Source organism: Meles meles, chromosome 3 (assembly GCF_922984935.1).
Source record: "Meles meles chromosome 3, mMelMel3.1 paternal haplotype, whole genome shotgun sequence".
Taxonomy (NCBI): Eukaryota; Metazoa; Chordata; class Mammalia; order Carnivora; family Mustelidae; genus Meles; species Meles meles.
Window position 1 is genome coordinate 33,861,495 of NC_060068.1, and position 27,867 is coordinate 33,889,361.

The 27,867-nt window shown below is 49.1% G+C and overlaps 1 protein-coding gene across 2 annotated transcripts in view; it reads left to right on the forward strand.

Annotated features, from left to right (window-relative positions):
• GFPT2 (glutamine-fructose-6-phosphate transaminase 2) overlaps positions 1-27,867 on the forward strand; it is a 41,499-nt gene that overhangs the window by 6,380 nt on the left and 7,252 nt on the right. The window contains exons 2-15 of one of the 2 annotated variants that reach the window (XM_046000739.1): positions 6,658-6,765; positions 8,133-8,231; positions 8,739-8,864; positions 12,297-12,355; positions 13,011-13,145; positions 13,618-13,679; positions 16,735-16,814; positions 17,287-17,404; positions 21,488-21,651; positions 23,158-23,253; positions 23,332-23,429; positions 23,701-23,821; positions 25,920-26,077; positions 26,275-26,389. In XM_046000739.1, coding sequence (XP_045856695.1) covers positions 6,658-6,765; positions 8,133-8,231; positions 8,739-8,864; positions 12,297-12,355; positions 13,011-13,145; positions 13,618-13,679; positions 16,735-16,814; positions 17,287-17,404; positions 21,488-21,651; positions 23,158-23,253; positions 23,332-23,429; positions 23,701-23,821; positions 25,920-26,077; positions 26,275-26,389 — 1,539 coding nt within the window. The remainder of the gene's footprint in view (positions 1-6,657; positions 6,766-8,132; positions 8,232-8,738; positions 8,865-12,296; positions 12,356-13,010; positions 13,146-13,617; positions 13,680-16,734; positions 16,815-17,286; positions 17,405-21,487; positions 21,652-23,157; positions 23,254-23,331; positions 23,430-23,700; positions 23,822-25,919; positions 26,078-26,274; positions 26,390-27,867) is intronic. The other variant, XM_046000740.1, reaches the window with a different exon arrangement.

A 27,867-nucleotide genomic window follows, 5' to 3' on the forward strand; every position in this document is an offset into this window, starting at 1 on the left:
TCCCCTGTGTGTGTGGAAGGACCTCGTCTTGGTGCCTTTGGTCCTGAGTCACGTGTATGATCACTCAAGCCCTTTTGCAGAGGGAGTGCTGGAACCCCCCAGACCCTCAAGATGAGCCAGGCAGAAAGGGTCACTGTCCCCTTTCAAAGGCTAGTCTCCATCCTGCATCACATCTGGAGCCTTTTCTGGAGTGTATCTCGACTTTTCGCCCTCTAGACATTTCGCTCCCTCACCTCCCCCTCAGATTTAAGAGTAGGGCCCTGAAAAGCTCTTTGGAAACTCTGGATGCCAGGGTGGGGTGTGGGCATGGGGCATGTGCTGAGCTGGGCTGGTTAGGCCACAGCAGTCTCTGTCCCAAGGTGAGATATTTCTGGGATTTCACCATCCTGCCTGTGCAAGGGAGGGAGGGATATGGGGAGCAGGGGGGCAGACTTGCTGTCATTGCCACAGCCTGGATGGGCAGAGAAAGTGGAGTTGGAATCAGCAATGTCTGGTGGGGGCCAAGAGGAGCTTTCTGATGTTACCATGACCCCGGGCCCTATGGTGGGAGGAGGGCAGTCAGAGGTTTTCCCATCAGGAGTGAGGTGGGCATCTGTCCATAGATGTGAGCTGTCTGTCTCTATGTGAGGTATTTCTCACCCCTTGGGGTAGTATCATAAGGCAGGGTTTACACTGATTTTGGGGGGGGCAACAGGGAGACGCCCTGCAATCACTCAGATAGACCCGGCTGTGTCTTACTCGGGTCTTTGGCCTTAGAGCCAGACAGGGGCCCTGTCTGTTCACAGGAACCGCAGCCTTGGCCCTGGACCCGGGGAGGATCCGACGAGAAAAGATTCTGAAGGAACTGGCTTCCTGGGTGCCACGTGCACCTGCTGCTTGGTGTCTCCCACACCCCAGGAGCGGGAGGACCCTTGGGGGACCTTGGGCGCATCTTTTTACGTGCTGGAAAGGGAGCTCGGATAGGGCTTTCTCCTTCTAGTGGCCCCTGGTTCTTCTGGGTAAGTGGGCTCTTGGAGCCATGGAGAAGTCAGGGAAGTCAGACTGCCCTCAATAACAATCCCATGCCTACCAATGTCTAACACGTACAGCAGTACATGCTAAGGTAGTATATATGGGCACATGGCAAAATATTGTGACCATACAAAGCGCACACGTGCTTTAGAAAGGGAGTTTCTGCCCCGTATCCAGCACCCTCCTCCGAGGCAACCACTGCACCCTCACCCCACCCCGGGGTCTTGGATGCCCTTCCAGAAATACTGTCTGTGTCTCCCCACCCCTCCCTGTAATTTAGCCATTTCTGCAAGCTGCTTTTTCCACTTGACACATCTTGGAGCTTGTTTTCCAAAAGAACGCAGAGCCTCACCTTGTTCTCTGTGGAAGGGTGGTCCCACGGTGGCCCCGCCACGTGGCTGTGCCGCTGTCACTTACCTGGCCCCTGCCAAGCCTCCGGCTGTCCCCCGTCTTCAAGGACCACAAACAGCACTGAGCTGAGAGCTACCATCCTCGTGCACGCACACACGCCCCTCTGCAGGGATAGTGGTTGGATCCATGCCTAGCAACCGCTCTGGTCCACAGATGTGTACATTTTTAATTCTGAAAGCTTGTCCAATTGCCTTCCAGAAGGGGTGCGCAAATTTAAACTCTCGCTGGGTCGTCGAACTGTTTGATCTTTCCTGATCTCATAGGTAAAAAATGGAGTCCCGGGGTAGCTTTTGTTACCGATGGTAGGGATTCCAGAAGGGAATTCTGATGTGGATGATGAGAGAAAGGCCCGGGAGAGCAGTTTCACTCCATTTCTTTATTTTTCTAAAATAGTAAGAGCCTGGTGTCGATGCTGAGGTTTTGTTTCCCTGCCCCCCCCCCCCTTCATCTCCAGAGAGTGCAGGGAAAAGCCTGCCAAGAGAGAGCTGGAGAGGAGAGGGATGCCACTTAGTTAATGAAAGAGCTTACTTGAATAGTTGTCCGCGTGCAGGAGATTTTATGCTGAAACTAGATTCATGCTTTCTTGTGCAAAGACCTTGAAAACCACTCCCTGGCAGCCCCCCTCACCACAGGGTTCTCCCAAACTGTGCAAGAGCGGCTGGGAGCCTCCTGGCTGGGTGCGGATACAGCTGGTGGTCCTGAGGACAAGGACACTTTAACCAGCCCCGCCACCTCCCCACCAAGAAGACTGCTCTCAGGATCTGAGAGCCAGAGGCACCTCCAGCAACATCCGTGCCTGACAGAAGGACTTCATAAGTGCATTTTGGCCCAGAGGAAGGGGACTCACAGGGCGGAATCAAAAGCAGAGCCTTGGACCACTCTCATGAATGCATTTCAGATTGCAAACCTCTCCCGAGTTGGTATCTGGGCCTTTGAGTCATCTGCAGTGTCTGCTCCCCTGTGTGAGGTGCAGCTGTAATTCTAGAAGGATTCCCGGGATGCCAGGGAAGACTCCAAAAATGACCTGTGAGGGGCTCCCCCCTTCACATAGTGATCTCCCAAGCCTACATGGCATTTAGGGTGCCCGGAATTCACCTGTGTCCTCCTGGGGAACTTTCTGATATTTTTGCGAAATAATTAACGTTATAAAAATTTCACCCAAACATTAGATTGTAGTGGTGGTTGGTCGACTCTGTGAACACAGAGTTGACCTTGAACGATGGGGGGTGGTAGGGGCACCAGCACCCCATGCCACTGAAAATTCGCGTGTAACTCTGATTCCCCCAAAACTTAGCTACCGTTGAGTGGAAGCCTCACCCAGAAGCATTAATACATAGACTGTGTGTTAATGGACCGTATGCTGTATTCTCATATTAAGTAAGCTTGAGAAAAGCCAGTGTTATTAAGAAAATTGTAAGGAAGAGGAGCGCCTGCGCAGCTCAGTCGGTTGGGCGGCTGCCTTCAGCTCTGGTCATGATCCCAGGGTCCTGGGGTCTAGCTCCTCATTGGGCTCCCTGCTCAGCGGGGAGCCTGCTTCTCCCTCTCCCTCTGCCTACCGCCCCCCTCCCTTGCTTGTGTTTTCTCTCTGTGTCAAATAAATAAATAAATAAACAAATAAATCTTAAGAAGAAAGGAAAGAGGAAGGAAAGAAGGAGAGGAAGGGAGGGAGGAAGGGAGGAAATAAGGACGAGAAAATGTATTTACAGTACAGTACTGTAGTTACTTTAAAAAAAAAAAAAAGTGTCCTGGCCAGTTCAATCCTGTGTTCTTCAAGGGCTGACTGTCCTGAAAACCATGGAATCATACACTTTAAATGGGGGAATATTACAGTATGGGACTTATATCCCAATAGAGCTGCTCAAAATTGTTTAATGTTTCCATTAGAAGGTAAATATTGGGTTTTTTGGTTTGGGTGGGGTTTTTTTTTAGTGAGTAGGGTGACCAAAAATGTCCTCTGCCCAGACGCGTTGAGGTCTGAAAGGTAGGGTATGGTGTGAGCTCCTTTGTGACACAGACGCTCAGTTCCTTCACCCAAGGGGGGTGAGGGGGGGGATGCCTAAATTGCACACGGGACCTCAGACTCAGCAGCTCTCACCTGACCTTGAGTCAGCCAGGAACACAAAAATAGCTGACCGCCAAAATTACCCTCAGCCGTGTTAAAAAGAAAGCATCTGTCCCGGGTCAGAAAGCACAGGGTGCGTGTTTTTATATAGAGATTCTGCACTTTCATACTTGAGTGCAAATATAGCCCATGTACAGTAACACATACAGGACATAAGCATGCAAAATATCATTTTTAGCGGTGTTTAATTTTATCGCCTTGCTTTCGACTACTTCTGGAATGAATTCCAGCCAGTTTAACATTCGTCTGCTGTGACCACGATCACATCCCTTTACGTGACGTCGAATCACTCATTCAGAAACATTGTATTGGCTTGAATCTAATCTTCTTCATGACTGGAGATTTTACAGGAGGTTTTGTGGATAATTGGGCTCAGCCTTCAGTTTCCCTTAGGAAGGTTGTCCTCTCTGAGGTTCCTCTCTAGCTTTCGCCCCCTCCCAGTTTTATCGAGATAGAATAGATGTGTATCATTGCATACGTTTCCGGTGTACCAAGTGATTTGGTATATGTGTTTATTGTGAAACAATTGCTGCAGTAAGATTAGTAAACATTAGTAAACAGGGCGGGTGGGAGGGATGGGGTGGCTGGGTGATGGACACTGGGGACAGTGACGGACAGTGTGTTGCGATGAGAGCTATGTATTGTGCAAGACTAATGAATCACAGACCTGTACCCCGACACAAATAATACATTATATGTCAATTTAAAAAAATGAAATAAAACAAATCCCCAGAAAAAAAAAAAAGAAAGATTAGTGAACATCCATCCCCTCACATAGTTAACCCTTTTTCCTTGTGAGGAGAACTTTAAAGAGCTACTCTCTGAGCCACTTTCAGATATACAATAGAGCATTATTAACTGAAGTCACCACGCCATCCATTACATCTCCAGGACTTACTTACCTTGTAACTGGAAGCTTGTACGTTTTGACCATCTTTACCAGGGTCCCCCATCTCCTGCTCCATGCCGCCTCACCACCGGCCTCTGCCAACCACCAATCTGATCTCTGTATCTCTGAGTTTGAGGTTTTTTTAGACTCCTCATATGAGATGATACAGTATTGGTCTTGCTCTGTCTGACTTACTTCGCTTAGCCTAATGCCCTCAAGTTCCATCTGCGTTGCTGCAAATGGCAGGATTTCCTCTTTTTGATGGCCGAGGAATAGTCCATTGTAAATATATACCGTGATTTTTCGATCCATTCATCTATGGTTGGACACTTCTCTTGTTTCCATGCCTTGGCTATGGCAAATAATGGTGCCGTGAACATGAGGGTGCAGATACCTGGCAAAGTTTTAATCCTGGTCAAGACCTTTCTGTCATCCCAGGAAAACAGTGGGAAAATTTAAAATTAAAGTTAAATTATTAAAATTGGGGAAATAAGCCTTTTCATCCCATTCATCCCTGAGGCAACACTGCCAGTGGTTAGGAGGAGCATTTTAAGTCCTGAGGTCAAGTCACAGCCTCCCGGGCTCCTGGTCCAAAAAGGGGCTGATGGGAGCTTTGATTGACATCCGTGTGGGAGCGCTTGGCCCAGTGCCTGGCACGTAGTGAGTCCTCAGTAAGATGAGTTACTATGAATATTCCTGAAGGCCAGAATTCTTCACGATCCATACTCTTGCTTCCCTGAATAAAGTAGATTTACAGTCACTCTACTCCACATACGTTTATTGAACAAGGACGGTGTGCCAAGACATAGTGAGAAGTATAAAGATAGACGTGCCAGCCTGTGTTCTTACCGGGGGAGGAAGGTGTTCCAAGATGCACAGCACAGGAGTGGCCCAGAGCAGGGAGCACAGCCGGTGGGGGCCTGGGAGGGATGAGCCAGCCCTGGGAGGTGGTGGGAGCTGAGCTTTGAGGAGGGCAGATTTCCCCCAATGGGACAGGGTGGACAAAAGGACAGAGGGATGCCAGGATAGGGAGCTTGCAGGGTGGGACAGAGACAGGCCAGGGGTCCATAGTCTCAGGGCAAAGGAGTTTGGGGAGAACACCAACAGGGTGACTGTTCCTTCCTTTTTGGGAAAATAGTATTTTGAAATACAAATACAGAAAATAGAGCCACATGAAGTCTTCTGGGCATGCAGATCTGTCTTGAAGATAGGGATTCTCGGTGGACCAAGAGATGATTTTATTTTTGCTACTGTGAAAGCACATTTATTGATGCTAAAGCTCCAGGCTACAGGCTACAGGGGCGAGTGGGAAAAACGGGTCGAGGTCTCAGTCCCTGTTTCACCTGCTGTAGGAAGACTCTTCCCAGGCCTGTTCTGTGCAGATCAAGGGGTCCACATAGACGAGGACTTCCAGATGTTCCCAAGTGCCAGGTGGTTTTGCTGATCTTTGCTATTATATATATATATTTTAAAGATTTTGTTTATTTGTGAGAGAGGGAACGAGAGAGAGCACACAAGCAGAGGGAGCAGCAGAAGGAAAGGGAGAAGCAGGCTCACCACGGATCAGGGAGCCTGATACGGGACTCGATCCGGGACCCTGAGATCATGACCTGAGCCGAAAGCAGGCACTTAACCTACTGAGCCACCCAGGCGCCACCAATCTTTGCTATTTTTTTTTAAAGATTTTACTTATTTATTTGACAGACAGAGATCACAAGTAGGCAGAGAGGCAGGCAGAGAGAGAGAGAGGAGGAAGCAGGCTCCCGGCTGAGCAGAGAGCCTGATGTTGGGTTACGGACACTGAGGAGGGTATGTGCTATGGTGAGTGCTACGATCCCAAGACCCTGGGATCATGACCTGAGCCGAAGGCAGAGGCTTTAACCCACTGAGCCACCCAGGCGCCCCCCAATCTTTGCTATTCTAAGTGAAAGCCGGTCACGGAAGTACAGCCATAGGAGAAGTTCTCTGCGGGGACACTGCCAGCCAAGGTGTCTCACGTATTCTTCATGTGCCTCCTGAGACGTCTTGTCATGGGCCAGGCTGTGGGCCAGGTGCGTCCCGAAGCAGGAGGGGAGCACGGCTCTTGGGTATGTCAGGGGAAGGCCACGCGCACAGCCCGGAAGCCATCCGGCCATGCCACCCGTGCCTGGGTCCCCAGAGCTGTTTTTTCCCCAAACACTAACCAGGTGATTGACAGACCTGTGGTTCCCCTCTCTTTTCACAGGAATCTTCGCGTACATGAACTACAGAGTGCCCCGGACGAGGAAGGAGATTTTCGAGACTCTCATTAAGGGCCTGCAGAGGCTTGAGTACAGAGGCTATGACTCTGCGGGTAGGTCCTACGGGCTGTCACGGTGTACACAGAGCATTTGTTCATTTAACTCGAAAACTAGAGAAAAGTAGAAAGAAGAAATAAGGGTGAAAAAAAAAAAAAGAAAGAAAACTCCACCCAAAGCCCTCCTGTCAATATCTTTGCGTCCCTGTCCTGGTCACTGCTGGGCCTATGTTAGGTTAGGGTGGTCTGTAGCAGTGGGGGGGGGGGGGGTCAGGAGTTGTCGTGCATAGGTATTTTTTGTTTTTACCTGATTATTGTTATAGAATTATAATTTGATGTCCTGTTTTCATCTCTCTACTGCATTGTCCGTTATCCCAAACTCTTCCGATGGTCTTTTTCTCTTTTTTTAAAATTAACATATAATGTATTATTATCCCCAGGGGTACAGGTCTGTGAATCATCAGGCTTACACACTTCATAGCACTCACCATAGCACATACCCTCCCCAGTGTCCATAACCCAACCACCGTCTCCATACACCCCTCCCCCCAGCCATCCTCAGTTTGGTTTGTGAGATTTAGAGTCTCTTATGGTTTGTCTCCCTCCTGATCCCATCTTGTTTCATTTTTTTCCTTTCTTACCCCCCAAACCCCCTGCCCTGCCTCTCAACTTCCTCATATCAGTGAGATCATACAATAATTGTCTTTCTCTGATTGACTTATTTCGTTCAGCCTAATACCTTCTAGTTCCATCCACATCGTCACAAATGGCAAGATTTCATTTCTTTTGATGGCTGCATAGTATTCCACTGTGTATATATACCACCTCTTCTTTATCCATTCATCTGTTGATGGACGTCTCCGTTCTTTCCATACTTTGGCTGTTGTGGACATTGCTGCTATAAAGACTGGGTTGCCTGATGGTCATTCTCAGTGGCCGCACACTCCTGTGAGGATAGTTAGTCTGCTTCCCATTTTCAGTTAAGCAGCCTGGGGGAAAGGGGGAGCCAGATAATTTTATGCCTCTATTCATTCTTAATGGAAAGTCAGTCAAATGAAGGATTGTAGGAATGCTAATTCCGGGGGGACACCAGCTACAGGACAGGGCCCAGTGCACAGCATGATGAAGGCCCTCCTGCGAGCCCACTGCCTTTGGTGGTGGGCCTGGAGGTGCCTCCCTCACAGGCAGCCCTCCGGGGCTGCACCCTGGTTAGACCCGGGCTAGGTTGCCACAGCCTCTTCTCTGCAAATCGACGTCCTCAACACTGTCTAGTTCTCTCCCAGGCCACCCGCCTGGCAAACAAGAAATGATAAGTCCACAGAGCTCTGGAGCCCTCTCCTGGGGTCGTACTCTGTAATGAGGTGTGGGAGACACAACTTCAATGCCAATACCAAAAAAAAAAAAAAATTGTGTGTATACCACAGGTGTGGCCATCGATGGACATAATAACGAAGTCAAAGAAAGACATATCCAGCTGGTCAAGAAAAGAGGGAATGTCAAGGCGCTTGATGAGGAACTTTATAGTAAGTGGAGCACAGGCCCGGTCAGAGCGATAAAGGCCTTATGGGTCAGTTAAAAACCTTTTACGCCAGCAATACCTGAGACTAAAAATAGGAGCTCATTCAAGTGCGGGTAAACAGAAGCGGGGTTCCGCCCACATGGTAAAACTGTGTTTCTCAGGGTGTGGGATGGAGTTTTTTTTATTTTAGGAGGTGGGGCATGAGCATTTAAAAAAAAATTCAGCACTTACATATTTATTTTCGTTTTTCTGGCAGATGATACTGCTATTCCATTGATCGTGGCGATCCATAATTTTTTTTTTTTTTTCCCCAAGAAGCTCATTTTGGTTAGTGAGTTAGGTTACTGGTAAGGACTGAGTAAACCACAGCAGGGATCTGACAGAAATCCCCAGGGTGGGGCCCCTGCAGTAGAAGGTGGGACGTGCTTTCGATGTAGCTGAGGCGCGTGCGTGTAATGATGTCATCTCCCCCTAACGGTACTGTGTCAACGCTCACTTTCCCTTGATCTAGAGCAAGACAGCCTGGACTTAAAGGTGGAGTTTGAGACCCACTTCGGCATTGCCCACACGCGCTGGGCCACCCACGGGGTCCCCAACGCTGTCAACAGCCATCCACAGCGCTCAGACAAAGGCAATGGTATGTAACATGGCCTTGCCCACCCCCCCAGTCCAGAAGGTTCTGCCTGGCCCTTGATCCAACCCCACTCCCAGCTGGCTTGCTTCTCTCCCAGCCCTGTCTTCCCTGAGGAACCCATCCCCAGGGGGTGGCAGCCAGCCCCAGACAGGAGACAAATTCAGCCTCGCTCCTGGGCGGTGCTGACCTCCCCAGGAAAACAGCGGCACTTCCCCGGGGCTGCTGCGGGCTCCTGAGACCCAGCCTGAGTGGGACTTGGCAGTGGAGAGGTGGAAGAGTCTGGGCGCCGTTCTTCAACCAGGGAGGGCTGTGTTCTGGAGGGCTGGGTGCCCTCAGGGAGGGGTGGGTTTCCTTCCCTCCTGAGGAGAGCCAGGGCGGGTGGCAGTGCTGATTCTGCTTCATGTCAGAGGTGCCCCCTCCAGTCCTTGGCTGCCACAGGCTTGAGATCTGGACAAGCAGCCCAGGGGCTCCCCCCAAGCACCGGAGCACTCCACGTGGCTCACTGCAGGGTTTTTAGGCCTGAGAATGATCATACCTGGAAGTCGAGACTTCTGGCATCCCTTGAAAAACTAGAAGGTGTGGTACCTGGGCTCGGGGTACCTTAGAGTTCCACTGACGAGCAGCGATCCGCGGTCACAAAGCAGGGAAGTGGAAACTGCTCAGGACCATCCCAGGGATACTGGGTCCTCTCTGGTGGGCTGCAGGCTCCTCAGTTCTCCCAGTCACCCCCTTGGGGCAGCCCCAGCTCATGGATCCACATCCTATGCCTGGTTTCCGCCCCCCCCCCAGAAAGTTCTGCATGCCATCGTTCTTAATGCCCACCAGTCCCTCTCATGGGGGAAGGCCTGGTAGGTCTGGAAATCCCCATGGGTCTCCTTTCTAGGTTAGACCTGTCAAGCCAGAAGCCCCCACTGACCAACACCTGGGCACAATGGGGGAGGGTATCCGGCAGAGAAAATGCTCTCTGGTGTCAACTGGGAACCCCACCTGAAGACATCTCCTGGCATCATGCAAGTCCTCGCCAAGCCCCATATCAGAGTAGAAATCAGATACGTCAGAGTCATTGAGGCTCTGAGTGCTTATGGATAGGCACTTGGGTATGCACTTGGCCTCACTGCCGTTCATCGTCATGGAGATTGGGGTGCAGGAGAGACTCTGACACTTCCCAGCTCAGTGTCCTTTACCCCTGGGAATGGTGACTCATCCTGCCCAATTCGGAAGGCTGAGTCCCAAGTGCCCTGCTCGGCAGAACAGCTGGGGTCGTGGGTAGTGAGTTTTTGCTAAGGATTGACCCTTGGATCTGGTCCATGCCCTGAACCATCCAGCGTCCCTGTGCTGGGGCAGGTGTCCTACATCCAGGAGGCAGACAGCAGACCCCATGGTCATGAGGATCTAGAATGTGCATCCACCAAATCCCAAGCCAGATACGGAGGCTGATCCCCAGACCATGTACTGAGATGTCACCTCAGGTGATAAGGTGAACCACCACTTCAGTGTAGACGATGACTCTGTGTCCCCCCGAAGCAGAGAGGCTCCGAGCAGATCCCCCCCAACACCCAAACTGGAAAATGCCTGCCCTGACTCAGGATGAGTAATTGCAAACGACATGAGAAATAAGCAAAGATTCGTAGAATTTCTTTAGCAATTCATCAGGGATGACTGAAAAGCATATTTTGAAGAAAAGCTTACAGCCAGCAACAGCATTACACAAGAAAATTACAGAGTTCTCACAAAGAAAACAGGGATTCTGGGAAACAAACTACCAGTAAGAAGTTGAGACAATCGACTGAAATGAAAAAAATGGGACAGGGTTTGGAAAGTAGACTGAAGACACCGTGTTGGAGTCAGTAGGAAAAACAAGAAGGGGATGGATACAGACACAGTCAATAGAGATCCAACAGGTGCATTATGGGTGTCCTCAAGAAGAGAACAGAACAAATAAAGTAAAAAACAACAAAACAAAACAAAAGGAAAACAAAAACATAAGGCTGTAATAGAGTTCAGCTGTGCCTAGTGCATTTGCCAAAATGGCTTTTCTATCCGAGTCCTCTCAGTTTTTGCGTGAGTTCCCCAAAGTAAACAATAGACTGTAAAAAAAAAAAAAAAAGTAGGGAGGAAATGACAAAAATAATGAAAAAGAGTAAAGGACTATCCTGTACGGAAAAAAAAACAAACAAACCTGAAGACCCAAAGTTTCACTGAACGATAGTAAATCTCAAGGTCAATAAAGGGTCTTCCTGTCATCTGGGCTCAGGGAATGGGGGTTACTTACCCAGAAACAAAAAAATCTCAGGCTGGTTTTAGACCTTCAAGTTACTCACCAGCCGTTGATTGAGAAAACGCAGTGGTGACTAAGCAGATGTATCCCTCACTTTCCCAGCGTTGACCAGGGGGTCCCCCATGCAGGGAGTAGCTGGACATGAGCAGGGTTTGCTGCTGGTGTTTGGGGAGGTGGGAGAAGCCACAGCAGGCAGATCCCGCAGAGAGAAGTGCTCGTGGCCACACAGGAATGTGGGTGAGCCCAAGAAGGCCAGATTTTTCCTCTGGTGAGAAATCAGGATTTTTAATTTAATTTAATTTAATTTAATTTTAAGATATTATTTATCTGAGAGTGAGAGAGAGAACATGAGTGGGGGAGCAGCAGAGGGAGAGAGAGAAGCAGACTCCCCACTGAGCAGGGAGCCCGAAGCAGGGCTTGATCCTGGGACTCCAGGATCATGATCTGAGCTGAAGGCAGACACGGAACCCACTGAGCCACCCAGGTTCCCCCTAGGATTTTTTTAAAAAATAGATTTTATTTCTTCGATAGGAAGAGAGAGAGCCTGAATGCACAGTGGGAAGGGGCAGAGGGAGAAGCAGACTGCCTGCTGAGCAGGGAGCCTGATGTGGCCTCCATCCCAGGATCCTGGGATCAGGACCTGAGCCGAAGGCAGATACTTAACCCAATGAACCACCCCGGTGCCCCGAGAAAAATCAGGATTTTTAAGTGAAACTTCAAAATTTTTAAACTTAAATCTTTTTACAACGCCATGTGGGTCAAACAAAGCACGCATGTGGACTGCCAGCTTGTGGTCTCATTGAGCCTAAAGCAGGCTGGGACTGCCTGGGCTGGTTTCTAGATTCCGAAGGGTTCATCCTGCCCCATTTGACCTAAATACCAAAGTGTATTTGAGGGTGCTGTAGGCCACAGGTCAGAGCCCTGTGCGAGGTCAGGTGCTCTTTGCCCGAAGAGAACTGTGCATTTCCTCCGGGCTGCACGGAGGCAGTAGTAGATGGTAATCATCAGCTTTCATCAGCCTCAGTGATGTTTGCTACACAGCAGACCCGGTGGTAGCTGAGCTGCCGAGTTTCAAGCTCTCAGATCACTGTCCTTCGTTTCTGGCTTGAACGTCACTTTCTCATAGCATTTCTGTCTTCGCCATACCTCTCTTCCAGAATTTGTCGTCATCCATAACGGGATCATCACAAATTACAAAGACCTGAGGAAGTTTCTGGTAAGATCCTTCCCCTGGGTTGACATGGAAGTCAAGTGGTCTTCCCTGGGAACTTTCCAACCGGCTCGTTTCCCACCAGAAACAGTGGCGGGATCTGCGTGAGACCCGCTCTCAGTCACATGTGAGCATTGGATAAACGTCGTCCTGGCTCGGCCGAGCTCCCCATGTCTTGCTGGAGAAGATAACCGGGCCTTTGCACATACCTCCAGTGTATTGCAGATTCCCATAAGCCAAAGAACATGAACTTCCTTTTATTAAGGTGTCTGCACTTTCATAAAGTGTTGACATAACATATCAACTCATATACCAAATGGAATGTGGGGTGGGAAGGCGGACGGCGAGTGTTTAACATATGAAGAGGTTGTGGTGTGGGCTGGGATGTGGGTGGATTTGACTCAACCTCTTTGATCGTTCGCCTGCTGTTTTTTTGCAATGTCCAGATTAACAGCAGAGACAGGCTTCTTAGGCAGGATGATCTCAGGGAATAACTGGAATGACTCAGCCGCGCTGGGCTCTGTGCTTCTGGCAGACATTTCCGATCCCCGTTTTCCTTGTTCTTATCTGAAGTCGCTGCCAGGGCGGGTCGTAAGGGAGGAGTGGGAGCAGCGTTGTGCAATGCGGGTTATCTGACACCCTGTCCCACGAAATATTCCAGGAAAGCAAAGGGTACGAGTTTGAGTCAGAAACAGATACCGAGACCATCGCCAAGCTAATTAAGTATGTGTTTGACAACAGAGAAACTGAGGACATTACATTTTCAACACTGGTCGAAAGAGTCATTCAGCAGCTGGTGAGTTAAGAGAACCAGACCTGTTCTGGTCTGCATGACGGAAGAAGCTAAAAAAGCACAGGGGCGCCTGGGTGGCTCCGTGGGTTAAGCATCTGCCTTCGGCTCAGGTCATGATCCCTGAGTCCTGGGATCGAGTCCTGCACCCGGCTCCCTGCTCCTCTCCCACTGCCTGCCACGCTCCCTGCTTATGCTCTGTCTCTCTATCAAATAAATAAATAAAATCTTAAAAAAAAAAGAGCTTAAATTAAAAAAAAAATGTTAAGGTACAGAGGGCTTTGGTTCCTCAGCATGTTACCGGCTGTTTTTCCTTTCTCTTCCTGTCATCATGCTGCATGAACTGTCCTGCCCTCAGCCCCCTGAGGGAGTGGCCCCAGGACCCACGCAGTGGGAGGAGTGGTGCCTGTCTGGGGCAGTGGGCCAGACCGGCGGGGCCAGAGCGCTTCGTCCTCACTCTAGTTTGCTGTGTTCACAGGAAGGGGCATTTGCGTTGGTTTTCAAGAGCATCCACTACCCGGGAGAAGCCGTTGCCACCAGGTGAGGCTCAACACAGTGACATTTCAAGAATAAATAAATAACGTGCAATTGCTTAGCTTGCTGCCCAGGGGAGAAGTGGAGCGTCTGACAAACGGGAAGGCAGTCTCTAAGGGACAGCTGTGGCTTGGGTACCCCACCAGCTCTGTGGTCACAGCTTCTGAGTATTACAAGAGAAACCAGAAAGTTGGATTTTTATTTGGAATCTCTAGATTTTCAGAAGTTGACAACAAATTTAAAGTAAAAGTAAAATTGTATGTAGCGAGGGGCAGATCCATGTTCCAGGCCAGTACTCGAGGTTCTCTTTAGAAAATGCATGCAATGTGGGGCACCTGGGTGGCTCAGTGGGTTAGGCCTCTGCCTTCGGATCCGGTCATAATCTCAGGGTCCTGGGATCGGGCCCCACATCGGGCTCTCTGCTCAGCAGGGAGCCTGCTTCCCCCTCTCTCTCTGCCTGCCTCTCTGCCTACTTGTGATCTCTGTCTGTCAAATAAATAAATAAAACCTTTAAAAAAAAAAAAAGAAAAAAGAAAAAGAAAATGTATGCAGTGGAGCACCTGTGAGGTTAAGCGTCTGCCTTTGGCTCAGGTCATGATCCCAGGGTCCTGGAATCGAGTCCCACCCTGCCGCTTCCCCTGCTTGTGCTCTGTCTCTCTCAGTCTGGCAAATAAATAAATAAAATCTTAAACACACACACACCAAGAAAATGTAAGCAAAATTATGAGCATGAAACTAGGAACAGAGGAACATCAATTGTTGCAGAGGCCTTGAAAGCCCCGAGCTAGAGCTGCATTACCTTCACAGCATGGGTGTTCCAGAAATCAGCCGAGAGGGCCTGGGTCAGCCCTCGTGTCCCCCTGTTAGGGCCCAAGGCCCCCAGCGCTGTGTGAATTCATTCAAGTGGGGGCGTGAGTGCAGTCCTGTTCTTTTATATTCAGAATAGTTAATTATCCACCAGACCATCAGTTTGACCATCCATCCACACATCTATCTGTCCATCTGCATATCCCTCCCTCCATCCATCCAACTAATATTCTTTGAGCGTTTACTCTACACTGGGTTCTGGGGACTTAGTGACACCCAATCTGGTCCTGCCCATGAAGACTGGACGTCTGTGCAAGAGAACACAGTAGGGCAGAATGTCTTGGTGCTCTCTGTTGGGGATTATGGGGGCCAATGCCATGGAGGCAGGTGTCAACCTAGGGGAGTTCGGCAGAAGGAGCTGGGCGAGCAAAAAAGCAAGGGTCCTGGAGTGAACTCAGTGCTGCAGGGATCTGGAGGCAAGCCAGAAAGTCGGGAGGTGGGGGGCACTGGTGGGACTTTCTGCTGTTCCATTGTATAATTGCTGACCCCTGCTGTGTGCCCGGCATGGGAGACAGCCTGGAGCAAGGTCACGCTGCCCCTTGAACTTTCAAGGGCTGGTGGGGAGTGAGGATGTGGGCAGAGGCCCAGCTCTGCAGTGCCCCAGGTGCACTGTGGGCTGCAGGCTTCACTCTGAAGGTTCTGAGAAGCCATCAGGAATGCCCCAGTGGCCCTGGGAGATGCCCAGCGACGAGACAAGGCTGTCCCACACTGACTGTTAGGCCAGAAGTGATGTGAAAGTAGCATGATTCAGTTTTTTTCCTAGGCTAGGACCTAATGGACAGCAGTTACCTCCTTCAGTTGTAGAATTGTTAGAGACCCCTGGATCCCTATCAAATTTAGAAATCTGGTGTTATCCTGGTATTGCCATTTTAAATGAATGGAGAAGGTGGCAGCGTGAAGAACTTATTTTTCTAAATTGGCTTCAGCTAGCGGCTCTGTAACCCCCAGAGCAATCTTTGGGATGTCTTGGGAGCGTTCTTGGTGGCAAGGCTGGGAGAAACCACAGAGCTCAATCTACAACAATAAAATCTGGGAGAGACGTTTGCCAAGAGAATTAGGTAACCACAGTATCCTCTCATTGTCAGTATTATAAAGGCTGTTTAAGCTGGATCCCCGTTGGACCCAGAATCGTGTCTCCTCTTTGCTTTAGATTTGTTTATTTATTTATTAGAGAGAGAGAGAGTGTGTGTGCGCGTATGCGTGCAGGGGTGGGGGGAGGGGCAGAGAGAGAGGGAGAGAATCCCAAGCAGACTCCATGCTGAGCGCAGAGCCCAATGTGCGGCTCGATCTCAGGACCCCTAGATCATGACCTGAGCCAGAATCCAGAGTCGGATGCTTAATCTACTGTGCCAGCCAGGCGCCTTCATCTCTTTATATTTTGTATTTTTTTAAAGATACATTGTATCTTTAATATAATAAAAGATGGTCCAAAATACTCAAAGAGCTCACAGCACCTCCTTTAAAGCCACAGATCTTGTGCCCTCACTTGGAGAAGCCAGAGGGGGACTGGGAAAGGAAACCTGGGTTCGAGGTACTCACTCGAGTCAGCTGTAGGAATTCCCCAAGGCACTGTCCCCTTTGCAATGGAGTCCACCTTTCTGCAGGTCGGAGATTTGAAACTGTGCCCCATGAAGTATCACTCAGGGCAGCAAAACTCCCCTTGAAGGCATGTTCAGTGGCCCCCAAAGTTAGGCAGACCCAAAGCCAGTCATTATGATGCCCCCAAAGCCGGAGAACAACTGAGCTAGGCAAAAGGGTTGGGAGCGGGGACAGGCCAGGAGACAGGGACCGGGGAGAGAATCTTGGGGCAGATCCTGGGCCTTGGGGGACGCCACTTTTTAGAGACGGCAGCAAATAGAGGCCAGCTGGAGACACTGAATGTTCCTGCTGCTGCCTGGACCTACTAATGTCTCAGTGTCTGTGACTTAACCCGGTGTGGGTTCCCTGGGCAGGTGGGTGGCACCATGGAAACCAGCTGGAATTCTCCTGCTGGCCTTTTGGTCCTGGCTCTGAGCCCGGGAGTATCTTCCAGGGGTGGAGGACTCTATCCTGTGGCATCTCAACAGGACTCTTGACCCGGGGGACGGGGGGCGGCTGGATGCAGGGAACCCTCCTTAGTGCTCAGATGCCATCTAGCCCATCCCCGGGGTTGGGGGAAGGCAACAAGTCCCTTGACTCCCTCTTGTCTCTGCAGGAGAGGCAGCCCCCTGCTCATTGGAGTGCGGAGCAAATACAAACTCTCCACAGAACAGATCCCCATCTTGTATAGGACACGTAAGTGTTTCGAGAAGGGCTTGAACAGGGCCCCGGGGCTCCGGTGCAGGCAGACCCCTTCGGAGACAGCCCGTTTTCCCTCCGCTGGGGCCAGCTTGCCCCCGGGCTCCAGGCTGGAGAGGGTTTCCTGCCGCTGAGACTTGGTGCCGCTGTTTTTTGCAAAAGCTCTTTATCCTGGATATTTTCAAAGACATGCACAAGTCCGGGGAACGGCACACGGCTGCAGCCCGTAGAGGCGTTCGCACCCCGGGGTGCGTGCTGACTTAGTTCAGTTTGGTTTGCAGCCGTTGAAATGCTCTTGCAGTGGTTCTGTGCTATTTGGGTATCATCAGCACAATTTGGCTGACGCAGCCAGAGCTAAAAATTGCAAACGTCTCCCACACATATTCAGAGGGGAAGCTGGAGCCCTTGCTTCATGTTATTCAAACAAAGCCATCTAATGGGGCTTGCGATCCTTTCCGTCATCTGCCAGGCAATTTTGAGAATGTAAAGAACATCTGCAAAACAAGGATGAAGAGGCTGGACAGCTCGACCTGCCTTCATGCCGTCGGCGATAAGGCCGTGGAATTTTTCTTCGCTTCTGATGCAAGGTAGCTGAGCCCTGTGGCCTTTCTTCCCTGGAGCTGATGTAATCAAACGGGTCTGGCTAAACACCACCGTTCCTAATGCAGCCGCTCATTTCAGCTGTTTTCTCAGGGCAAGGGGGACAGGAAGGATGGCAGATTTCAGATCTCTGGGACCCTTCGTCTGAACACGCTGGGCTGAGCTCTCTCTGGCCCAGGCTGTCTGGGACCATTCAAAGGCTGCTCCCTTTAGGGGAGACAGGTGTCCCTGCCTGCCTCTGCCCGCGTCTGACTGCTCATAAGAGACAGACCCAAGACTTATGGGTTTGGTCCCATTGATTTCAAAGTCCGTGTTCTCATTAAAACAGACAAAGCAAATGATTCTGAAATTTGAACAAGTCTGCTTCATACTCATTTTAGCGCCAAAAATTTATACACACACATACACACGTACTCAGAAAAGACCGAGACACTTTCCTGGTCGTTGAAGTAGAAAAGTGCCAAAACACCACCACTGCTTCCTCCGTCCAACCCCTTCTCGTGCCTCCTTCCTACCAGTCCCCTGGAGGGTCTTCCCGCACCAGGGAAGAAGCATGGAGGACATCAGACAAGATCTTCCGGAACACACGGAGTCATAGGAACCTAGAGCCCTTGGCTGGAAAGTCTGGTTCTATACACACCCAGCATTGTACTCCATACGGATGGGGAAAGGCGCATTTCCCAAACTGTGTTCCTTAGAGCACCATTTCAGTGACAAGCTAACCCTCTTTCGGTGATTCTAAGACATACGACTGTCTTACAGATTTTTAGCATCTGTCCGTGGCATCTTGCAATTACAATTTGCTGCAGTTTCAGTGTCTTGGAAGTGTATCAGATAATTGTGGGCCCTAAGATCACTGTTACCTTATAGTCAAAGAAATATGCTAAATGTTTCTAAAAAAAGGAAAAGAAAAGAAAAGAAAAAAGGCATGAATGCCTGCAAAGGAGATGAAATAATTATACGTAGGCAATAGAACCGTATGCTTTTAAAATCCAACTGAAACCCTGTTAGAACTAATCCTTAGAGGCTGGTAAGAGAACGGAGGTGCAGAAATCTGACCTCCCAGCAGTAAACTATCCTCTGAGCAGGGCAGCGGGACCATATCCACCCCATTTTCTTCTGTCCCTCCTCACGTAAACTCTCAGCAAAACTTTCCTGAACAACAACAAAAAAGGCATCTATTTACCAGAACTAGAAAAGCTTTTTTTAATCCCTTAAAACGAATTTTAACAAAATTTGTCCAGAATCCGTTTAGAGAAGACTATAAAAGTTCACCAGGAGAAACAAGAACAGATTTGAATAGAGAGAGTCCCCCCACCTGGGTAAAAAGGCTGAATATTATTTTAAAAAGTTAATTGGCTTAAAATTATTTGAATAATTAGAAACTATTTTTTAAAGATATGACTCTCCTTTAATTAACCTGTAAATTCGAGGCTAATGATTAAAATCCTCAGGATTCCTTTGTTTAGGTTTGGGGAACTCAACGGGGTGATTCTGCAGGGTGTGGTGCATAGACCAGAAAGCCAGCCTGTGTTGTTGCAAAGTGAGAATGGGGGGGGGTCGCCCTCCCAGATAGGAAGGCACAGGCTGGAGCTTTAGGGACAACATAGTACCCAGTGTGGGGGGCGGTACTGTGTCAGGACGATCTCATCAAGAGGCAGAAATGAGGATTCCATGTTGGGTCTGTCTAGCTCCTGGGTCAATAGCCTTTTTGTTTTCCCCCTTAAATTTTATTATTGATTGATTGATTGATTGATGGTTTATTCTTTTTTAAAAATTTTATTTTATTTTTTCAGTGTTCCAAGATTCATTGTTTATGCACCACACCCAGTGCTCCATGTGATACGTGCCCTCCTTAATACCCACCACTGGCCTCACCCAACCCCCCACCCCCCACCCCTCCAAAACCCTCAAATACAATATAATCCCAATTACAGAAGATTTTGGCTATATATATCTATATATACCATATATATACACCATATATATACCATCTAGGATATATACCATATATATGTGTGTGTGTGTGTGTGTGTGTGTGTGTGTGTACCATATATCCTAGATGGGTTCTCTAGAGAAAAAATGAGAAAAATAAACCAAAGGTGTTAATAAGTTATTGTTACATAATAAAAATGTCATTATTCTAATTAAGATCAATAATATCAATAGGGTGATGATTTAGAATTTCGTCACATAGCATATAATAATAACAAAAATACAGATGAATTTGAGGCCAACATACTAACATAAAATACTATAAAGAACATATTATGGAAGAATGCCCAAAACGTAAAAGGAAAATAGAAATATTAGACTTTTCAAAATGCAAGAACTCTTTATCTATTAAGTAATACACATTTAAACAACATATAATTTCCCCTGACACTAATATTTATAATACTAAGAAGTGTGGGTGAAAATCTCCTAAATATCCACGTTTGTAAAGAGGTTACGTATATCACCATATATCCACTTAGGAACAAGACCATTTAGAATTACGCTTCCATTAAAATTAGTTACATGGGAAGTGTTGGTGAAAATACAGGATACCAAGACATCTACGCTCTATGATCTGAGCTCTATAGAAATACGCATTAACAAACCGATAATTATGTGAACCAACATTTTCACCCTTTAGCAAATACATCCATTTATTTTCTAATTTTTGCATTTTATTTCATGAATTTTCTATCATATATATTCTTTTATAGTATGAGAATCATTAAAGAGAAATGTAAAGATCTTTTTGGCCTCCCAGTCGTCCTGGGTCAATAGTGTTAATGAGAGATTACGCTACCATTTTATTTTGTAAATAGAAACGATTCTATTTCAACGCACGGCTGTCCATGCACACATTGATGCCTGTTTTAAACCCTGGAGGGCAGGGCAATGTAACCAGTGTTTATCTCTTGGAGATGGGCTCAGGCCATCTTCTCCCTCTCACTCTGTGTTTTCAACTTTTTACACAATGGGTATATATTGTGTAAAGTGTTTTTCTCCAGGGCAGTGGCTTTCCATCCTGCTTTGTCTTTCTCCTTTGGGTTTGACTTTTTTGGCAAAACTGCTTCCTAGGTGGTGGTGTGTCCTTTCATCTGGAGGCATATGTGTACCATCATCTGTCTTTTTGTGCTGTTAAGATCAACTGAAGTGTTCAAATGTCCGACGGCCTCACCCATCCATTATAAAGCTGCTCTCTGCTTTTCACTTCTTGGTTTCAGCTGCCATTGACAGCCCTTGCGCAGAAAGATTAATACTTAGGGGTTCAGGGCACCTTAGTAGCTCAGTCGCTTAATCGTCTGCCTTCAGCTCAGGACATGATCTTGGGGTCCTCGGATCGAGCCCCATATTGGGCTCCCTGCCCAGCAGAGACCCTGTTTCTCCCTCTCCCTCTGCCACTCCCCCCTGCTCATGCATTCCTTCTCTCTCTCAAATAAATGAATAAAATCTTTTGAAAAATAAAAATAAAATAATTGGGAGTTCTCAGATTGACTCTTCTAATGCCGTCATTCCTTCCTTACTAGCTATATTCCTTCTAGAAAGAGAAACTTGCTTCCATAAACAATGGCTTTTTCTGAGAGCCAGATCATTTTGAAAGTGCAAGATCAATGTTTCATTCTTTCCCATTGCGATTCAAAATACTGTGTTGGTTCCTGAGCAGTTCTCCAACGGTGACACTGTCTTGGATCTTGATTTGAAGAAAGCTGTCCTAAAAGGACATCTGTGAGATTACTGGGGAAATTTGGACACACCGGATTTTTGATGAGACGAAGGAATAGCTTACTGATCTTAGATGTGATCGTGGTACTCGAGGTTAAAAAATGATCCTTCGCTTTTAGAGAAATGCGCTTCAGTGTTTACAGATGAAATGTTAGGATGTCTGGGACGGGCTTCGCAATAATTCTGGGGGAAGGGAAGGAGGTATGATTTAAGGTTTATAGGGTGAAGTCCCTCTCCCTCCTAAAATGCCCTCCGATGCTACTGATGTGGACCCACACTTGAGGCAGGGACAGCCATCTCCTCACGGTCGAGCGCAGATGCCATCTGTGACGCCTGTGTTTCTCTCGCTCCAGCGCCATCATTGAACACACCAACCGCGTCATCTTCCTCGAGGATGACGACATTGCCGCCGTGGCTGATGGGAAACTCTCCATTCATCGGGTCAAGCGTTCGGCCAGTGATGACCCATCTCGAGCCATCCAGACCTTGCAGATGGAACTGCAGCAAATCATGAAAGGCAGGTGTCCTCTGAGGGTCTGTGTGCAGTGGCCTTGGTGGGGGATGGCGGTTGCTCCATTGGGGATCGCCTGAGACTCCTACCCTGAATGGGTACCACGGCCCTCCCGCCTGCCACGGCCATTGGGGAGCTTCTGACTAGAACCAGGCAGCAGGTTTCCCCGCTTGATCTGACCAGTCCATCCACCACCTCCCTTTACCGACTCTCTGGGACACATTCCGACACCCAGACGTTATTTCTTCTCTGGGTCAGAGGGCTGCAGTAACAAGCACTACTTCCTCCTTCCGAGGAGAGCCAGTCTCCCCACACCCCCTTCTCCACCGGGCAGCCCGAGTAAACATCTAGGAATGTGAGTCAGACCCTCTTATCCTGCTGCTTAAAGCCCTCCAGTGTCGTCCCACTGTTCTTAGGAGAAAATAAATGCACACTTCCCGGCACGGCCACAATGCCCCACGCCCAGACTGGCCCCACCTCACTCTACCTTTTTCCCACTATGCCCCACCCGCCTCTCAGGCCACCTCTAGGTGACGTCAGCCGGCCAACTGCTTGCTCACCTGGGGGTCATTACCCCTGACTGGCTCCTTCTGATCCTCTACCCCAAAACGTCAGCCCCTCAGAGAGTTCTTCCCTGACCCTCCTCACTTGTTTTCTTTGCCTCTTGGTGCCCTTCCTCAGCTGAAGGTGGCAGTCAGGGCACATGGCCATGTGTGGCATCACATGTGTGTATATCCCAGAGAACGTTCCCACGCTGTCTGTGGACACCTCCAAAGCTTCAGGCGCAGCACTTGTCAGGGGCCTTAACCTGCTGTGGCCAGATCATCCCTTTGACATCATCCACTTCCGTTCAAATCAGAGCCCTAGAAATGCATGGGTGGCAGAAAGGTTTATCTTTTCTTTTTTTGTTTTTTCTTAAGGTTTTATTTATTTATTTGAGAGAGAGAGAGAACATGAGCAACGGAAGCAGGAGAGGGAGAAGCAGGCTCTCTGCTGAGCAGGGAGCCCGAGGCAGGGCTCGATCCCAGAACCTCAAGATCATGGCCTGAGCCAAAGACAGATGCTTAACTGACTGAGCCACCCAGGAGCCCCAGAAAACGTTTTCCTTTAATACAGAAGCTAGGAAAGTATTTGTTCGAAAGACAGTTGCCTGTTTCTCTGGGTTTACTTCATTTGTACATCCCTAAGTAGGTTGGTTTTTGGAAGCAAAGCATTTTCCTTTCCTCTGGCCTTGCTAAGGAAAGCCACACATTTGCTGCTTATAGCCCTTGCTCCTTCCAGCTGCACAGTCCAATATGTCAACTGATGGTAGTCCTCTCATCTGACCTGCTTCCCTCTCTCTTGTCACTGTGAGCATCAGGGGGCACAGTCCCCGGGAGGCCCCTGAGAATCTACAGTGACCTCCACATCTCTAAGTAACTGCTTAACGGCTTTGTACCCCGATTGCAAGTTAAGCAGTGGTCATGCTAGTCGCTTAAAACTGACCTGTTTTGCTGATGTCTATCTGACCAGGTAACTTCAGTGCGTTTATGCAGAAGGAGATCTTCGAACAGCCGGAGTCTGTTTTCAACACTATGAGAGGCCGGGTGAATTTTGAGACCAACACAGGTAATCCCTCGTCTGTGCCCTGGGCCAGGGTCCCTCCCTGGTTGGGGTTAGCATTAACGGTCTGTGTATGTCCTTCAGTGCTCCTGGGCGGCCTGAAGGACCACTTGAAGGAAATTCGGCGATGCCGCCGGCTGATCGTGATTGGCTGTGGAACCAGTTACCACGCGGCTGTGGCTGTAAGTGCCTGGTGCTGGGTCCTTGATGGTGCTGGGGAGGGAGTGGTGGCTGAGGACAAGATGCGTCTTAAATGCTGCAGTGTGTCTGACCTCCCAAATCTGGGCCCGTGAGCCAGCATGAGAGCTGGCACAAGAGCCTGTCTCCGGGCCATGCCTGGAATTTCCTTACCTCCTGGACCCAGCCACTTCATAAACCATCCCCAGGAGCCCAGCTGCCTGTGTCTCTGGAGCATCTGTGACTGATTTTGGTCCCCATTCCTGTTGGCTTCAGACACGGCAAGTTTTGGAGGAGCTGACGGAGCTCCCTGTGATGGTTGAACTTGCGAGCGATTTTCTGGACAGGAACACACCGGTGTTCAGGGATGACGTTTGCTTTTTCATCAGCCAGTCAGGTAAGGAAGATAGGTTTGGACTTAAGGGACCACTCACCAAAGTGCTTATGTGTGTGGGGGGTGTATCTAGAGAGGGTAAATTTCTTCCAAATTCTGCTGGTTGAAAGTCACTTCAAGGACTGTGTGCGTGCTTTGTAGTTCCCTTGCTGCCCAGCAGGGGGAGGCAGAGAGAGAAAGAGAGTGAGGGAGCGGGGGCTCAGGTGTAGGGCTCACTGCATCTTAGCCAGGCTGGGCAAAGAGTCAGGGAGGTGATTCATAGCCATATGCTTGGATTCTCCACAACCTTTAGAAGGATTTTAAAAAACATTTTAATTATGGAAAATTCCAAATCTCTGTAAAAGTGGAGTTTCACGTAAGGAGTCGCCTGTCCTTGGCAATGATTGGCTCAGCAGAGCTGTGCCATCTAGATCCGTATGAACCTGTCCCCTCCACGGGGTTATTTTGAAGTCAATCCCAGACATCGCGTCGTTCCATAAATATCTCACGATGGATCTCTAAGTGGTAAAAGAAAAAAAAAACCACATAACCAAAACCAAACCAAAACAACAACAAAAAAACACATAACCACGATGCCATCATCACCATGAACGTTGACAGCATTGCCCTCATAGCCTACTTTTGAACTCCGCCCCCAATTTGAATTTTTAAGACCCTTTCCATCTCAATGACAAACTCAGAAAAAACGACTATGGGCACACCCACCATCTGGCTGCCAGGAGCTGCCCCATGACTTCAGATGCCAATTTTAGAGGTTCAGAATATTTCATGAATTGGGTGGGAGCCGTCAGCCAAAGAGAAGAGGCGGATTTAATGGAAAAGCAACGCGTGTCTAACCAGAAAGGATTTTGTTTCGTTTTGTTCTGCCCTTCTCATTAAATTAAAAAAACAAAAAACAAAAAACGCTGGGGAGTGAGGTTGATGAAGAGAGAGCCATCAGGCTCCCTGCCTCGTAGTCCTGAGCCCTGGTGCCGAGGACGGGCAGTGCCCTAGACACATGTCTGAAGAGAAAAAGGAGATGGGGCTCATGGGTACAGCAGAAAAGCCGTAGCCAAGTGGATGTCAATGGGTTTAATTTTATGATGATTGGATCATATTTCTTTTAGTTTGAACTTTCAGGACTTAAAAATACAGGGTTCCTGGGCTGGCTTATTTGTGGACCTATTTAAGTAGCTTTACTGTAAAGGTAATTTTGAATTCAAACTAGCAGGCTGCAAGAAGTGTTCTGCTTTAAAACAAGATCTATTCAGCTCAGATCATGATCTCAGGGTCCTGGGATTGAGCTCTGCATCAGGCTCCCCACTCAGCAGGAAGCATGCTTCTCCCTTTCCCACTCCCCCTGCTTGTGTTCCCTCTGTGGCTGTCTCTCTGTCAAGTAAGTATATAAAATCTTTAAAAAAAAATAAAACAAGTTGTATTTGAGAAATGCCATTCAGGGGCATGCGTGCATTTTATTTTATTTTTTTTAAGATTTAATTTATTTATTTGACAGAGAGAAATCACAAGAAAGGCAGGCAGAGAGAGAGGAAGGGAAGCAGGCTCCCCGCTGAGCAGAGAGCCCGATGTGGGGCTCGATCCCAGGACCCTGAGATCATAACCTGAGCTGAAGGCAGTGGCTTAACCCACTGAGCCACCCAGGCACACGCATGCGTGCATTTTAAATGTTAAATCTCAGCACCTTCTGAATAAGGCAGCTTAAAGTCCTAGCAAGGACACTGGGAGCCAGGTGCACCTGGGTTGGCTCGTCTGTCACCCACAACCGCGTGGCCCTGAGGGAACAAAGCAGTACTGGTTCCCTCCATCCCTGAGGACCTTGTCCTCAAGGGGGATGATGACTCACGTGGGGCTGCCATGGGCGTTCAGTGAAACCATGAATGACGAGAACACGCTTGCCACGTAAGGAGTAGCCAAATCTTGAATCCGAGAATCAACCGGAAAAATTGTTGAGTATGGATTTTCCTTTCTGAGAACGTGCCAGCTGTGTCTGGGCCCTGATCGCTCCATAAGAGTGAGAGTATGTGAGTTGGAGGGCTGGGTGGCTTGAGCTGGCAGAGCCACGGTCCTGGGAACACTTGGCTGAAAGGAGGGACCCATGTGGTAGGTGAGACTGCAGACACCCTCCTGGCGTTGCGCTACTGTAAGGACCGCCGAGCCCTGACCGTGGGCGTCACCAACACCGTGGGCAGCTCCATCTCCCGAGAGACAGACTGCGGTGTCCACATCAACGCGGGGCCGGAGATCGGCGTGGCCAGTACCAAGGTCAGCACCTCTCACCTGTGCCCTGGGGGAGGGCCTCGGCCGAATGGGTGGGCAGGGGGCCGTGGTGTGTGTGTGTGTGTGTGGATGGGGGTGCTGTGTGTGTGTGTGTGGGTGGGGGTGCTCTGATGTGCTTCCTCCCATGTGGTCCACAAGCACACGTTCGCCCCTGCTCTGCCTGAGTCACTGTTTTTCCACAGGCTTATACCAGTCAGTTCATCTCCCTGGTGATGTTCGGTTTGATGATGTCCGAAGACAGAATTTCACTGCAAAACAGAAGGCGGGAGATCATCTGTGGTTTACGGTCTTTACCTGGTATGTTCTAGAACTAAAGTTTCCTTATGACCGTCTCTCATAAACAGTGCTGTTAATCAGTTCTTCCTCCTGAAAACTTCCCTGGTTACCACTAGATGCCTCCAGAAGCTCCCCCTGGGCTGAGATTAAAGTCCGCACTCCCCACCGGGTCTTAGAACCCTGCACACTGGGCCCCTGACACCTCTGACCTCCATTCCACTTCCTCCCTCCCTCCCTGGGCTGCCTCATGACCTTCTTCTTTTTTATTTTTCTTAAGATTTTATTTATTTATTGGACACAGAGAGAAAGGTCACAAGTAGGCGGGGGGGGGGGACAGGCTCCCCGCTGAGCAGAGAGCCCGATGCGGGGCTCAATCCCAGGACCCTGAGATCATGACCTGAGCCAAAGGCAGAGGCTTAACCCTCTGAGCCACCCAGGCGCCCCCACCTCATGACCTTCTGATGCTTAGCAGTGCCAAGGTCTTTCCACCACAGAGCCTTTGCACTGGCCCTGTCCTCTACAGAAACCCTCTTCCTCTGACTCCCCACACAGCTGATAGTTTCTCATCATTTGAGTCTGAGTTCAAATGTCTCCCCCTGGGACCCTTCCTGGCCATGCTAACTAATCCCCTGTCCCAGCTACAAAATGTTAGGCCATTTCTTTTCTTTAGAGCACACGGCATGATCTGAAATTACCTGTTCTCCCATGTACTGGCTTGTCTCCCAACTGATGTGTCTGCCCGGCGAGCATACCACCCTATCCATCAGCATCACTGCTGGATGCCTGGTGTGCAGGCAGGACAGGTGCTCAGCAAATATCTGAGAAGGAACAAAGGGCCCTGAGTCTTTCCCTGTCCCAGGCTGTTCCTTCAGTCTCACCCAACTCCCCTCTTTTGCTAGGTCCCATCTGTTGTAGTCTGTGAGATCCTGTGTCTATGACACGGAATCTCAAACTCTTTGGGGAGACCATGGTTTCTGCAATCATTCACCACACAGGGATCAGGGCCCAGTGGAGTTTCCTGCCCCGTGTGCTATCTTGGGAGTGCCTTTCCTTCGGACACTTGTGCTCCAGGGAAGCAGAAAGACCAAGTGTGTGTTCCTTGTGCAGCCCTGGGAGCATGAAATGAGACAGACCTCACCCCTGGGCTGACAAGGAGAAGCCTAGACAAGCTGGTCATGAGGCTGGGAGGCAACTCCTCTCAGAGACGGGGAAGCTCTCAGAGACGGGGAAGGACTGGGTCCTCCCTGGGAGCCAGGGGCAAATCCCAGAAAGGGCGGTGAAGGAAAATCACCATCTAACCTTACAAAGCCCAGTGATTTGAATCTGGCCAACAGGCTGAAAATATGGACGAGAAAATTATTCTTCACTTTAAGCCACATACGAACGGTGCAAAAACAGTACTCGACCCTGATGTCTAAGTCAGCAGTTCCCAAGATGTGGTCTGCAGGTCCTAGCGCTAGTCTCACCGTAAACACTACTTATAATAAAAATGTTTATTA